The following is a 15,565-nucleotide window of genomic DNA, read 5'->3' on the forward strand; positions in this document are numbered from 1 at the left end:
ATAGGTCAGATATGAATAACAAATTCATATTTGTTAACAAGAAAAGAAAGATCAATTAGCAGTGTATGTGATAACACAATTTTTGTTAACCATCTACTGGAAGAGTGTACAATACATGAAAACCTCAGAAAGAATTACCCACTAAGAATTAGTATTACCGCTTATTTAGAAAATGACAAACAGAAAAAATTGTCACTTACCTAAACGCCGAGGGATAACTAACGCAAATAAAGTAAGCCTTCTACAAAGTCAGTATCTGTTATGTTTGGCTGAGAAACCTCTATGATAAGGCACATTACACATAACATGCAGTTCTCAAATTTACATAATGTTTGTCCAATAATTTTTGTAAATTATATTTTATTGTATGTTTAATATTTTATTTCTTCTTCGTGTTTTACGCCAATTTAAAGGCTCTCTAATTCCTGTATGTGTTATGTAAATGTCTTATTTAAATATCTCAAGGTAAGAAATTTTTTTTTGTTTTTTTTTTTATTAAAAATCTAAGGTTGCCATATACTGTTACATCCGAAGATCCTACCAGTGATTTTATTTTTTCAGAATGTGACGTTAGTTAATAGCCTGCGACGTCAATACCCATAACTCCTGGGCTTTTACTTACCTGGAGAAGTTCTTTATAATAATTTTTAAAGAATTTTTATTTATAATTTATAATTTTTTTTTTATAGAAATTAAGTTTACATGGTTTTTTTCTGATAAATGAATTTAATCCATAAACTGAATAAAAAAAAACCGTGAGGTTAATTTACTTTGCTTTTTTTAAAATTTCATTAATTATCACAGAATACCTCAATGTCTTTTAATCACGGTATATAGAAACCGTATTATAGAGAGTTCAATTGTATTATAGTGATTTGAATTACTCCGTCATAAGTTTCATACGATTTCTTTTTTTTATTTTTACAATAGATGGAAGATTTTACAATTTGTTAAGCCTTCATTACAAGTAACAATTTATATCCTCTTCTTCTTCTTTTTCTTGTTTAGCCTCCGGTAACTACCGTTTAGATAATTCTTCAGAGGATGAATGAGGATGATATGTATGAGTGTAAATGAAGTGTTAGTCTTGTACATTCTCAGTTCGACCATTCCTGAGATTTGTGGTTAATTGAAACCCAACCACCAAAGAACACCGGTATCCACGATCTAGTATTCAAATCCATGTAAAAATATCTGGCTTTACTAGGACTTGAACGCTGTAACTTTCGACTTCCAAATCAGCTGATTTGGAAGACGCGTTAACCACTAGACCAACCCGGTGGGTTAACAATCTATATCCTGGAATGCCATAAGTTAACATAAATAATTTAAAGATTTCTTTCGTATTTTAACACATATGTTTTATAATAGCAGACTGATTCTTTTGAAAAAACAGTTTTCCTTTCTCATACTAATATGATTATTCAGTTTGCAGTAATTTGCATATCCTGATAAGGTGATTTTATATCCCTATAAAATTATGTTGCTTGTATTATAATATTTAATCAACTTTTTATTTAAAATTGAATTATTTTCTTATCATTAAGATTTCATTATTATTATTCTTCTTATTATTTTTTATTTACTTGGTGATATCGACATATACGCTTGAAGCCTGTGGGTGGGAAGTGGGAAGCCTGTGGGTGGGTGGAAAGTGAATTTTTCAGCATATGAAAAATTCAGAGCTTGATCGGGATTCATACCCAGCATCTCCGGATGAGTGGCCGAGACGCTACCGCTCTCACCACGGAGGCTGTGTTATTATACAATATATAGTTATATGGTATTATGTTCTTTTATATATATATATATATATTAAATATATAATTATATAGTAAATGAACTTTAGATTAAATCCTATTTTTCCAAAATTCTCTGGGTTGATTCTTTATAACTCCGGTTAAACATATTTTATTAAACATAGATTATTGCTCGTAAAAACGACCTAACAAGTTGTAAGATCTTCCAGCTCTGTTAGAAGTACGGTATACTAGAATAACTAATTTAAAAAATATAAAAAACATGAAAAATTAATTTTTTTTTTTTCATTTTAAGCTGGATCACGTGTATATGCGTGGCAAATAGTCTACGTAAGTATCGCGTCATTTTCCATATTCGATCTGTGTTTATTAAAGTTGTAATAAACATTCATACGTGTAAACAAGAATAACGATTTAATGTCTGTTGGTGATCAAGTATAATTAATGGTGAACTAAAACATATTAATTAGCGAAATTAGTTTTAAAAAATATGTAATTGTGATTGTCATATTGATTTATCAAACGCTAAAACGTCTGGATAAATTAGTTGACATTATATTTTTACAATTATTTAACAATAAATTATTGAAGGATAGGAATGAGAACCTATTCTTTCTTTAGGCTCCAAAGGAACCTATTCCTTTGTATAGGTCAAAATTCATCAATTTCTAAAGAAAAATAAAAAATAAACTCAATTCCTAATCTGTTTTATTTATTAACTTTTTTTAATTTATAATTTTATATTATATTAATACATTTATATCAATTTTATATAAACACTGCATTATCAGAACTACGAATTACATAATTTTTTTATGAAAGAAATCGCTTAAGATGCAAAACACAGGTACACTATCAATGAGGTTTATTCATCGGTGGGAAAACAGTATTAACGGGCTAGTAGATAACTGGATTGTTTTGTATCGCACAAAACGTTTGAGTTTTCGTAGTCATTAGGTTGTGGAGAAAGTAATATTTTCAAAAAATAATTATGAACGTGATAGGCACCGACAACCTAAAAGAGGTATTTCTAATTCTTAATGCAGTTTTTTGTGATTAGTGTATCATTTCAATTTTTCCACTGTTGCATTTAGTCTACATATCATCCTCACCGTTTTAATTACTTAAGGAGTGTTTCTAGAATACTACTTAATAAAAAATATTTGAAGGTATACGGATAACTGTTTATTGAAAAACTGTTTTTAAGAAGAATAGTGTTGATTAATGAAAGGGTGATGAATTGTTTATGATGTTTTATCTAGATTAAATCAGTATCTTTTGGATGTAGTCTACAATGCATTTTTGTATAATCATAGTTAGAGGAATTTCATAGCATTCTGCTTCCATTTAAATTACTCTTATAGGAAGAAAAATTAGTTATGTAATGATTGTGAAATATTAATTTAAAATTTTGTCATTTTTATTTTAGAAGACCTTAATGTTACTCATATTTATGATAATATCCGTATTATTATAGGAATTAATGTTTTCGTTATTTTTTTCCAAAAAAGGATTATTCTTAAAGTGAAAAATAATTAATTTAGTACTACTTTTCAGGTAAGCTATCATTTATCTCACTTTCGTGTAAAATACAAATGTTGCCTATCAAATACTACCTTTTCCAGATGAGTCATGTTGCAAAAACTGATATCCATAGTGCAATAAACCCAAATTCAGTAAAAATAGTAGATAATTATAAGTAAAATAAAAAAATTTAACTATTCTAGAAACCATATCTCTTACCTCCTCAAAAGTTATTTTGCGTAAAATAAATAGATTTTTCTATAAAGTCACTTGTAAGCTTTAAGTGATAAATACCGGAATGTATGAAAAAGAATGACTTCAATTCAAAACTATAAATCCGTGCAACCTTCCATGACAAGTGTATAGCATTTGCACTACATGAATATGCGTGTCCTAAGTTAGAATACCATCCTGGCGTCCGGTACTTTTCCTTAAACAAACGCTAGCTTCGCACTTTAACATCTTCAATAAAATGGCTTCTGGGTAACCCAAACCGTTCAGTGTTGTAAGATGTAGCAAGACATAGATTGTAATAAAAACTGACTGTGAGTTCCGAATTCGTTTGAGGATTTATCAACAATAATATAAAAATATTACTCGCTGGTATAATCAATTTGGAGAATCTGGATGTTTATAAAAGTGAAAGAGTCCACAGTGACCACGTCCTTTAGAGAAAAGTGTACAACGAATTCTAGACTCTTTTCAGCAATTTACAAAAAAGTTGATTTAACGTGGTAATTGAGAAATTGTGATTCTTCATATGAGTGTTTAGTGTGTGTTAAGAAGACGGTTGTATTTCAGTTACAGTGATAGCAAAATGCAAATTTACCAGTCGTAATCAGGCACATATTGATTACAAACAGTACAACCGCTCTTCGTGTGAATGTTTAATGAATATATAATGGTTTGTTTTACGTGCTCTTAGTTTATATCGAGGGCAATAGGCTCTTACTGTGGTTAATGTTTAATGATGAAACAAAATTTTATTTAATCGGAAATGGTTTACATCACAATGTTTGCCTTCGGAAACATGAGAATCCGTTCGAGATTGAACAGTCAAGCCGAGTTTCACAAGAAGTGAGGTTTTTACTTCGGTTTCGTTTACAAACATTCATGATCCTTTTTTAAGAAAACAATTTAATAGGTGATTCATAAATTTTAATGTTGCAGGACCGGTTTGTAAACATAGAAATGAACACTCTAAAGAATATATTTTTCAGCATTATGGAATCCTGCTATATTGGCACAACCGTGAGCATTTATATCTGAGGAAATGAAATTTCAAATATTTTTGATTAGCGTTTAATTTATCTTGTAAAAGAATTTTAGTATTTAATATATCTGTTTGAGATTAAGATAATTTTAGAATTACGCCCAACATTAACAATTTTTTTCAAATATGTAAAATATTTCTCCTTAAAATATATTTAATAAAAGTAATGTATATAATTAATTTTAATGAGAAGAAAATTAACGACGCTAGTGTAAAATTATCTAAACAGCCTTTTTCCTTCTTTGATACTGTATGTTATAATCCTAAGCATTTATTTCTTTTTGATTTGATTAGTTTTTCTGGAAAATCCTCAAATAATAAAATAATCTTTTTTTATTATAAAGGTTTCAGGATATGTTACTGATAATCTAATTAGGACATTTACTTAGAAAGTTATAATACAACAAAGACATGTTTATTTAAATCCTAAATTAGATCCCAGGTAATCTTAAAGTGTGTGTAGAAAAAAAGAGCTTGATTTCATAGGTAATGATCGCTTTACATTGCTTTTATGTAGACTACTGTGATATAGTTAAAAAATCAGATGGTAAAAATGGATTTCTTGTCAAAGTCGCAGAAGAAATGTAAAGCTGTAAATACACCTGTAATAAAAAAGTATAATATATATAAATATATTGAATTTTAACCAAATGATTTGTATTTATCATTGGAGAAAAAAATAAATCGTATTTCTTTGAAGGAATAAAATTATAATGAAATAGTTTTTTGTTAAGATGATAGAAGTTGTATATATTACACTCTTATTGAGATAAGGAATTTTATTAATTTAATATTATAATTTCATTCACTTTTCCTGCCATGGAATATTTTTATTAATATAGATTTCATTGAATTAAATTATTTTTCTGTTAATAATTTAATTTTAATTTTTAGTTTCCACCAAAATAATGTTATTGTATAAATGTTTACATTCAAATTAGCTCTAAAAAATTTAAATAAAAATTCTTACAATTGCATTATCGGTTATTATTGCTATATATTTATTATGAAAATTTAATAACAATTTTTGCATATACTTAAGTATAAACTAAAAGACAAATTTTGGTATAAGAATCAGGGTTATTGAAAAAAAAATATTTGAAGCAGTCTTTTAAAAATTATAGTGTGTTACACAGGTGATCAGTGTTAAGATATAACACGAGTATATTGTCCATGTATATAAGGTTTAAAAGCAGAATATTAATTAATCTTTAGAAGGCTATATAATTTCACTTTTATTTTAAGGTTTTTTCTTAGATTGATATTGTTTTTACAGCAATATTATTTTGAGCAAGTGTAGTTATTAGTTGAAGGCGATTTAAAAATATTTGCTGTGTATCGGAAAACCTGGTGTTGATGAAGGTTGAGTAAGTTTGGTTTTATGAGGAGTAAAGGTAAATATATATGATCAAAATTAAAACAATGAATGAAAAATGTTATTAATATATAATTAACTGGAAAGAAACATACGTACTAAAATAAATAAGTCAGTATTTTTTTATCTTGCGTAACAAATATTTATAAACCTTACCCTTTTTTTTTTACATTTAATTTGGATTTTTATCGATAAAATTCAAATAATATTAATAATAATAATTTAAAGATTTAAAATTGACAAAAAAAATGTATTGTCTTAGTAAACTGGTAATGATATAGCCCTAGTTACAAAGTGCAAAGAATACTTCTATCTCCTTGAAATCTGAACAGGGTAACCGTTTTTAGAGTCCATCATAAAAGTATTGTTGAATTGTAGATTTTTCAAATCGACATCTGAATGAATTTTGTAGTTTTTTATTACAGTTGCAACTACAATTTTCATTGACATCATTGCAAACGCATATGCTGAAACAAAATTATTTGGATTACCTTTTTAATCTAAAAAGTTATTATCTTCATACTTAATAAATAAAAAAATGTTGAAGTTGTTCGACTTCCTAGGTTATTCATTTTATGTCACTTGATCTGAGATACGTCATTTCATTCATAAAAATTATCCACAGATAATCTCAACAAAAAAAAAACTAAAAATAAGAGATCAATTTAGTTTGACATTTCACTAGTTTTGTAAAAATGGTAGCAGCATATGTTAAACTCACACGTTTGTGCTTTCATAAAAGTTTTGCGCGTTTTAATATACTTTGATATTTTCACACTCTGCGATCCAACTGAAACACATCCTGAATTGTACCACATACATTTCAAAAGCATTTCTTTGTTAACGAAATTTCAATATTTGATTATGAAACCAAATAGAGTTTAATACCAAATATTCTATTTACTAGCACGCATATGATTTACATTTACTGTTTTTATATGTACTATGCGGGGTACATATCATATGCAGCAAAATAAAATACAATATCAAAAGAACATTTGTGCGCCAAAATGAATGATTCTTATCGTCGGAGATAATTAAAACATATTAAATATTTTAATAAAAATAATTAAATGGAAATAATATTTTTTTTAAAAAACTTATTTAATTTTTTTCAACTATAAACCAATAAAATTGAAATATTAAGAAATCGCTCTAAAAACAGTTATTGTTTTATTTCATCGATTGCATATACATATTTGTGGCATAAATTACAAATTTTATCTGGTAATATGTATGACCTAAATGAATGATATAATATGTATGATCTATATTATCTGGTAGTAAAACCTTACCTACAAATGCTGTGATGCCTGTAAACGGGAACCAGTACAAAAAGCGTCCTAAAATGAAATTGAACAAACAGGTGTTTTCAGTTTTTAAATATTACTGTAATATTGAAATCTACAATTTTTTCAAAGAGAACGCAATTGGTTATTTCACTAAATGGTCAGTTTTCTAACAAAATTTATTACACCTGAGGAGTCATTATTTAGTTCTGAACTCTTACACATGATCGCTTCAAAATCTAACAGTAACAAGAACAGTAGTGATTTAAACAAAATTATATATACATATATATATATTAAAAATATAATGAAATTAAATATGGACATTTCTAGTTGCTGTGCGTATTGTTATATAATATTCGTATATATTTTTTCAAAAATTCCATTTTGAAGTGTATAAATGAAATACGCAAAACAAAAATCGTACATTCTTCCGTCCAATAATTATATTAAGAAAAATTCTATTCTATTGATAAGACAAAATGATGTCGCAAACGACAAGTAAAGTATAATCGAATATAATATAACTAACAATTCAATATACTTTTATGATTACCGGGACAATTTCTAGGACCCATGCTGAACGGAATATAACTGTACTTCGGTCTTTTCTCAACTTCTTCTGGTAGAAAGTGTTCTGGATAGAAATCGTCTGGATGTTTCCAAAATCTACGATCTCTATGTACTCCATAAATACATATATATGTTGACGTACCAGCTGGAAGTTTAATATTATCTAAAACAATAAACTGTAAATTCATTCAGCTGTTCTTAGTAAAAATGAAAAAAATAACAGCTAAGTTTTAACAAAAGGAAATGTATTAGGGTTATAATATTTCAGTCTTTATTTATACTACTCACAAGTATGGGAGAATAATTATTTTAATAATCGCTCATATTTTCTAGTATTCTTCTTTTGTAATAATAAAATTACACGTAAATTAATGCAGAATAATGTTTTTATCTTGGCATGTGGTATGAATGAATGTCCAACAACGACTTTGTAGCCCATTACATCGAAATGTAAATAATACTATCTGAAGAGAGTAAATCAGGATTCAATCAGCTGGGTTGAAAAATAATTAGAAATTCCCCCTTATTTTATAAATACAAAAAATATATATTATTTGAGAAAAAACAAATAAATCAACTTTTAGCATGACTGCAATGAGTTTGTTCTAAACTTAAATAAAGTGGTCATAGCTGATAATACCTCCAACAAATGATTAGAAAATTGAAATATATTTTTCTCCTTGCAAACCGTTAAAAGTAAATTTCAATTACCGAAATTTTAATGAAACATTTTACGATATTTTAGCTGAAAACAACCTTATAACTTGTTATTAAAAATATCAAGTAGACTTCTTTTTACCTGTGAGAAAACCATAACAACTGTTGCATGCTCTTATTATTAAGTAATTATTAGGCAGTTTAAATATATATAAAAAAAAGTGTTTTGTCTTCCAGATGGAAACCCAAAAATAAAATATTTTCTTCTGAGTAAAAATATTGCATAATATCCTATTGCAAAATAATAAAATTGTTAAAATTCTACTTACTTTACCTATATTTTTGTATTCTAAGTATAAAAACCTTTAAAAGAACAAAATATTTTAATAATAATAAAATTTGAATCATGGAAAGTGGTAAGATAATTATCGAAAAATTTGGGTTAGCGGTGTTTAAAAAATGGTCAAAATTAAAATTTCAGGGTTCACCAATAGTAATCGAGTATTTTACCATAATATTTGTGTAAGAAGTTGGCAAATAAGTGGATCTCTTAGCTTCTTCCTCCAGTTACATATTATTTTAAAAAAACATTTAATTGTAATTGTATGAATACAAAAAACTCAAAAACAAAGGACAAACTCTAGTTTGAAATTATTTATACATGAACAATTGCTATGAGAACTAAAGAGAATGTAATAGAAAAAAATTTGTTTATCCACATTTTTATTGAAGACCACATTAAGATCTTTATAATAGTTGGCAGAAGACAAAAATATATCATGTACATTACGATGACTACGGCAGCTGAAAATAAGAAATGAGAGTTGTAAAACATTAGAAGGACAAAATGAAACATAATAAAAAATTTAAGGTGAGAAATCATCAAAGGAAAGAAGAAGATTGTATTTTTTTCAAAAGGAATGAATGCAGTCAACCTCAATCATAAATTTTTGAACATTATACACAAATGAGAAAACCGTAAACACCAAAAAATTTAATTACTTCTAATATATCAAATAATGATAAATTTAATTAATAAGTATTAACGTATTTGATTGAAGCTAAGAAAAATTGTTAATTTGCAATATACTACAATACACTACTAAAAAAAAAAAAAATAAACTGTAATTACGATATTATATGACCTAATAAACGCGCTCCAACGTGAACTTATTCTATCAGTTTTCAACGCAATGAAAGGGAGATAAAAAAGTAATTCCGAACCAACTACAGGAATATTTTTTATGTAGCGGCACAAGATAAAACAATTCTTGCCTAATTCTGTGCAAGAGAGCCGGCTATAATTTAATTTGATTTTAGTATTTTGTTAGTTTAGTTTAATATTCATTTACTTGATTGACTCGTCCCAAACGAAATGAGCAATCTTCATCAAATTTTCACATGGACAACTTCAGATACATTTCTACAGCACATCTAAATTTCACTAAAATTAACGAAGTAGTTTTTTAGGTTTTTGCATCACAAGATTTTATACATAGATGTATAAATATAATCGTATGTAAAAACATATAAGGAAACACATAGCAGTTTAAAGATTGGTATTTTCGTACACGTTATACCTCAAAATGTATAGAAAATTCTTATTCATATTCATATTCCCAAACAGTGAGAAGAAATGTCTATTGAATGCCAATTGAAAATCATTTCATAAAGCATTAGTCAACAATAAAAAAGATTGAAAGTAGAAATATGTAAGAATGAACTCCTAACAGTAATTATTTTTTATTATTACTTTTTTTTTTGAGGTTTTTAGGGGCATCGACTACTATGGTCATTAGCCCTATCCCACTTCAAAAAAAAAAAATAAAAAAAAGGTTTAATTACTCACATTTCTATGAATCAAAAATGTTAAAAAATTTACGTTCTTCTACGAATCCAGAATATTACTTTCTAGGCTTTCCTTTCGCCCATCCTTTCTTTCCCCGTTTCTCCATTCTTCTGACGGCCTCAACCTCTGATGACAGCGTATCTGAGGCCTCAGACATGGCATCGTCTTCCTCTATTTCGGATGCCAGTGACGTTCTGCGGCTGACGTGAGTTGATGAAGGTTTCGTCGGTGCTGTTAGCATCTTTGCTAGGGAATCTAAACTAATAAGCGATGATGTCTCCGCGGCGGATGAGCCGGACTCTATCTCTACTGCAATACTGGGTCCAGCTGAAATAGATGCTCTCACCGAAGCTGATCTTATCTTTGTGCTTTTGGAGGCTCTATTGGTACAGGTTTTATATTCTCCACGTCTGGTGGTTTTGTACTTATGGTACTAATGGTTAAACTTGTACCTCCATTACCGAAGATTCAGATTTTCTTGTCACAATTACTTTAAGCTTGTGACTAGACGACGAAGTGATCCGTTTCTCTTTGCTAGATAAGTCAAGATTTTTTGTTCTTACTTCAGTTGGTGGCTTAGTAATCGCAGGGTTAGCTGGTGATTTAAACTGAGCTGGTGGGTCTCTCGTGTCAACGGCGTCAGTCCGGGGATGAGCCTTCTCATCTTTACTTTGTTTTCTCTGATGAGTCGACTCAATCTTTGAATCTATGATTCTTTCAATCATCGTCGCAATACATGGAGCCATCGTGTTAAGCAACTGCTCCACATTAATTTTAGATGTGGAAGGGGCAGCCACTGCTTCTGCGTAAGAAGTCGGTGGTCGTGGTGTATGTTGATTAACAATTTTCTTTGCTTCAGGATAACTGACTTCTGAAGCGTTTTAACTTCCTGAATCGCTGTTTCTAATTTATATGTAGGACAGTTTCTTGAACGACAATTGTGATGCCCTTTACAGTTAACGCAGGTCGGAGGGTCTTTACATGGGTCCCCCTCATTTGTTTTCTCACCACATATACATATTTCCTGCGCTTCACATCATGCTGCTGTGTAATAATCTTTTCTTATTAATAATTGATAAATTCAATGTTGCATATTTGTTTACAGAGAGGTGAAGTTTAATTAAAAGAAAAAAATCCTTGGTAGATTTTCAGTAGTATTTTTTATAAATCATATTTGACTGGATAAGCAAAAAAAATTTTTATAAAATGAGTTCAATTCTTCAAATCCATTAATTTTTGTTTACATAAAAGTATATAAAGTATGTTTTCCAAAATATGTTTCCATTATTATAATTATTATTATATAGTAGATATTTAAATGTTGTATTTAAGTTATCAAATACCGGTCAATTGCGATTAATTACTGTTTTTTTCCTTTTTATGCTCGCGCAATGCTAAAAAAAAGTAACTCAAAAATTCTTTTTAAGAAGAATTAATTAACAACGATAAGTTAATTATTTACTTTTTATATTTGTTGGTAAAAGTAAAAAAAATATTATTTTTTAAATTATTATCACAACTAAAGAAATCAAATAACAAAATAAAAATCTACGTGAACAGATCACTTAGACTGTAAGCCTTTAGAATAAGAAACCAGGTGAATTGAATATTTTTTTATTCCGATGAATATAATTACGCTTATATCTACGCGCACGTAAAATGTCGCATTCAAGTGTGATGTTAAAGTAAAATATGTAAATAGAATACATACTAAAACTCACCATCTATATACGTATCTTTTTCAAGTCTACGAACAATAAATTGAATTGAATAATGGCGCAAAACCTCTTTAAGAACCATTTCCAAATACCGTAACTTAGGAAGATCAATGTACGTTATATCTTCATTGCTTTCACCTATGGCATCTACTATTTCTTTGTACACAATTTCTTGTTTATCTTTGTATATTCCCAGAATCATCAAAGCGTAACTTACTGCTATTGCTGTCGTGTCAGATCCCTGAAATATAGTTTAACAAATTTGAAGTTTTAAAACCAAAAATTAAGGACAAAACCTCAGCTTTTTATGACTGTTTTTATTATGAAAATGATTTAATACTACATATACACGCAATAGCCATCTCAGACATGATGATATATAAACCATCAATTTGAGATTATAAGGTCATTTTAGATAAATATTTTATTACTTTATTTTATTACCCTTAATATTATTACGACCAATTTATAATAAAATATTGAAATATTGGAAAGAACGCCAAATTTTAGTTTGACTTAACGACGTAACTTAAAAGAAACAGGCCTTGCCGTATGTCATAAAACATTCTGAGACATCATATATAGTGCAGCTTTCTTTTTTCGAATATTTCATTACCATCGTTATATGATGAGTACATTACAATAATAATTAGTTATTGTTATCGCCAGATTTGCTAACTTATAATTGTGTAAAATCTTTACATTTGAGGTAATTATTAAGTATTTTGTACTTACAGCAACAAACACATCTGTAATTTTATTAACTAATTGATCATCAGATAGATCTTTGAAGTGATCTAGAATTGCATCGAGAAAAACTCTTTTCTTTTCTTCAACTGAAAAAAGATTACAAAGTTAATTATTAATAAAACAAATTATTTTTTTATATATTTATTTTTATAACTACAAAATGAGTAAAATAAATATCCACTTCTTAACAAACTTAAATTTAATTCTTTAAAATAGTTTCTCAACGCTCTGCCAGAAACATTGAAATTATATTTATACTTAATTTCCACTTTGTTAAGCGATGATTTCAGGTTTATAATTGTTTATGCTCATTATTGTCTCTTGCCAGTTCAAGGAATTGTGAATGCAAAATTCATACGTTATTTTAAGAACCTAAGAATAGATAATTAGTTTTACCAGTAGATTAAATCTAGTCCTTCTGCTTCTGTAAGTATTTTAAAATCGTACGATATATAAATAGTAAAAGATGAAGGAGAATTTTAGAACACAAAAACTGAAAACTGTGAACATGATTTTTAAAGTACCAAAATATGATTTGTAGCGTTAGAAAAACGTTTGGTGAAGGGAAAAATAAGTATTAAAAAACCTTTACCAAATATTAAAGAAACCATTTATTTCTTGAGAAAAAAGTAAAACTTTTTCACTAATATTTACCCTTCTCGAAATCTTCAATTTCGTTCAAAGTTATATATTAATATTAAAATAAATATTTACATTACTGGTTTATCAGAGAATCTACTATAACTTACTCTAAGCAAGTAATCGTAGTATTTTTTTATTAAATAATTAGACAAAAGCTATAGTCAAGCTTAATATACGTTATAGAAGGTCAGACATAAAATTCAAATGTATTTTTTTTTTTTGGTATATTTTGTAGCAGTACTAGCATGCATAATAAATTATTTTACAGAATTTACCAATATTGGAATCCAACTTTACACATTCTTCTTTCCGTGCCAATTTACGTTTCTGAATTATCTAAAAAAAAATCGTAACCGTAAGATAATTTTCAAACATTTTAAAAACACAATATATATATATATTTTATTGTAATAATTGAAAAAATCCAAATTTCCTAGTGAAAATTTTGTACATACAGCGTTTGATAAATAGAAGTAAAAAAAAAAAATTATGTAAAATATGTAGTGAAAATCGGGTGTTTACTTAGGACAACTATGATAGTTTATAGAACGACGTATCTTCGGAAATGGATTATAAGAAAGAAGTTTTTTTAGTTTTTTTTAATGTTATAAGATTATGAATACCTTTTTCACAAATTTATGCAAATGTTGAACATATTTCTTGCACTGTTTTGAACGTTCTGTCATACAATATAGAATATCTGGTTGAAGATATAATTTAAAGAATCTTTCTTTCATGATACGCACTGACCTGAAATGAGATTTAATTATTTCATAAAAATAAGGGTTTTCTTTAAAAAATAAATTCTTAATTTTAACTAATTTATAACACAGTTTATATAAATCCCTAATAATAATTCATTACACAAACTGGAAAAGTAAGTAATATATATCAATATTTCTTGTCTTATTTTCAAATTCTTTTAGAAAATAATTTCTTAAACTTACATTATTTAATATCCCATTTATCATTTATTACGATTCAGTGCTATAAACCCTTTCTTTCATTAGTGAATCTTTAATCAATTTATAAATTTGATTAAATTCTGGATAACGAAAGAACAAATAACAAACTATAATTTCAAAATTAATTCAGGAAAGTCCCTTTTTAAAGTAAGGAAAATTTAGAAATATCGTTTTAGTACGATAAGAATGTACGATAAGATTCTAGTAAAGTTATTTTAATGAGTTTTCCTAAACAACCTAATAAATTAAAATTCAATCCAAATATGACTAGATGAGTTAAAAATATACAACTAGAACCCGTCATTTATTTATGATTAAAATTGCATATTTTCTTATTTTTTGAGTCACTTTTTTGTTTTATTAACTAAATGTATTCTACTTTTATTTATGTATTACTTTTACCTATTACTATGTAGAACTTATTAATATTTTTTTCTTCTGTGTTTTAAACACCCCAGGAGCAACCGGAACCGCCTTATGGTATAACATCAGTCGATCCCAGGTGTCGTGGCAGAAGACTGTTCCCCTTTCTCGTCCTCCTATGGACGCTATCGACAACCCTACACTACACAGCTCCAGACATACTTCTCTGCTCTCCGTCACACCGCGACAGCGACTCAAACCTTGAGGGTCCCAGAGGCCGTCATCAGTAACACCTCGATCCCCCGCTCATTCATACGGGCGAGCTAGGGCAACCTAGGCCTTCAGGCTACTTCCCTGTCCTAGACGAGACACGCTTCTCCCACATAAATATATAAAAACAACATTTTTTGTATTAATAGCGGATGTTGTGACTGAACTTCTAAACAGATTCCCTTGTTAATATATTTTGTTTGAAACGTTTGTTTCAATTAAATTACGGATTACAATAGTTTTTAAGAAAGGTATCTTTTCATCTTTAAACTATTTTTAATGGTATTCCGTTCTTTTAACGTATTTACATCTTAGAATAACCATCATAAAATAGATGTATTTAAATAAATTTATATTGTATATGTGTGGAGGTAGTAATTGTTGAGTGTGTACGTCGGAATAAAAGTAATTTAAGAAGTTTTTACTGTAAAATTAATATTTCTATAATTATAATTATATTTCTTAAATTCAAATAAATTAACTTGCATTACTTACCGCAATACATATCTTGCAAAATCTGAAGTGTTATCTATCTGCTCAGAAGTCTTGACGTTCAT

The 15,565-nt window shown here is 27.9% G+C and overlaps 1 protein-coding gene across 1 annotated transcript; it reads right to left on the reverse strand.

Moving 5' to 3' along the window:
- Nucleotides 1-6,240: 6,240 nt before the first annotated feature.
- LOC142328299 (cytochrome P450 4C1-like) lies at nucleotides 6,241-13,711 on the reverse strand. Its single transcript, XM_075372005.1, has 5 exons — nucleotides 13,708-13,711; nucleotides 12,754-12,854; nucleotides 12,022-12,259; nucleotides 7,778-7,957; nucleotides 6,241-6,399 (listed from the first exon to the last, which is right to left on the reverse strand). Exons 1-5 carry the CDS (start codon nucleotides 13,709-13,711, stop codon nucleotides 6,242-6,244), a joined length of 681 nt encoding a protein of 226 aa, XP_075228120.1. The 3' UTR covers nucleotide 6,241.
- Between the last annotated feature and the right edge of the window lie 1,854 nt (nucleotides 13,712-15,565).

Source organism: Lycorma delicatula, chromosome 7 (genome assembly GCF_047948215.1).
Source record: "Lycorma delicatula isolate Av1 chromosome 7, ASM4794821v1, whole genome shotgun sequence".
NCBI lineage: Eukaryota > Metazoa > Arthropoda > Insecta > Hemiptera > Fulgoridae > Lycorma > Lycorma delicatula.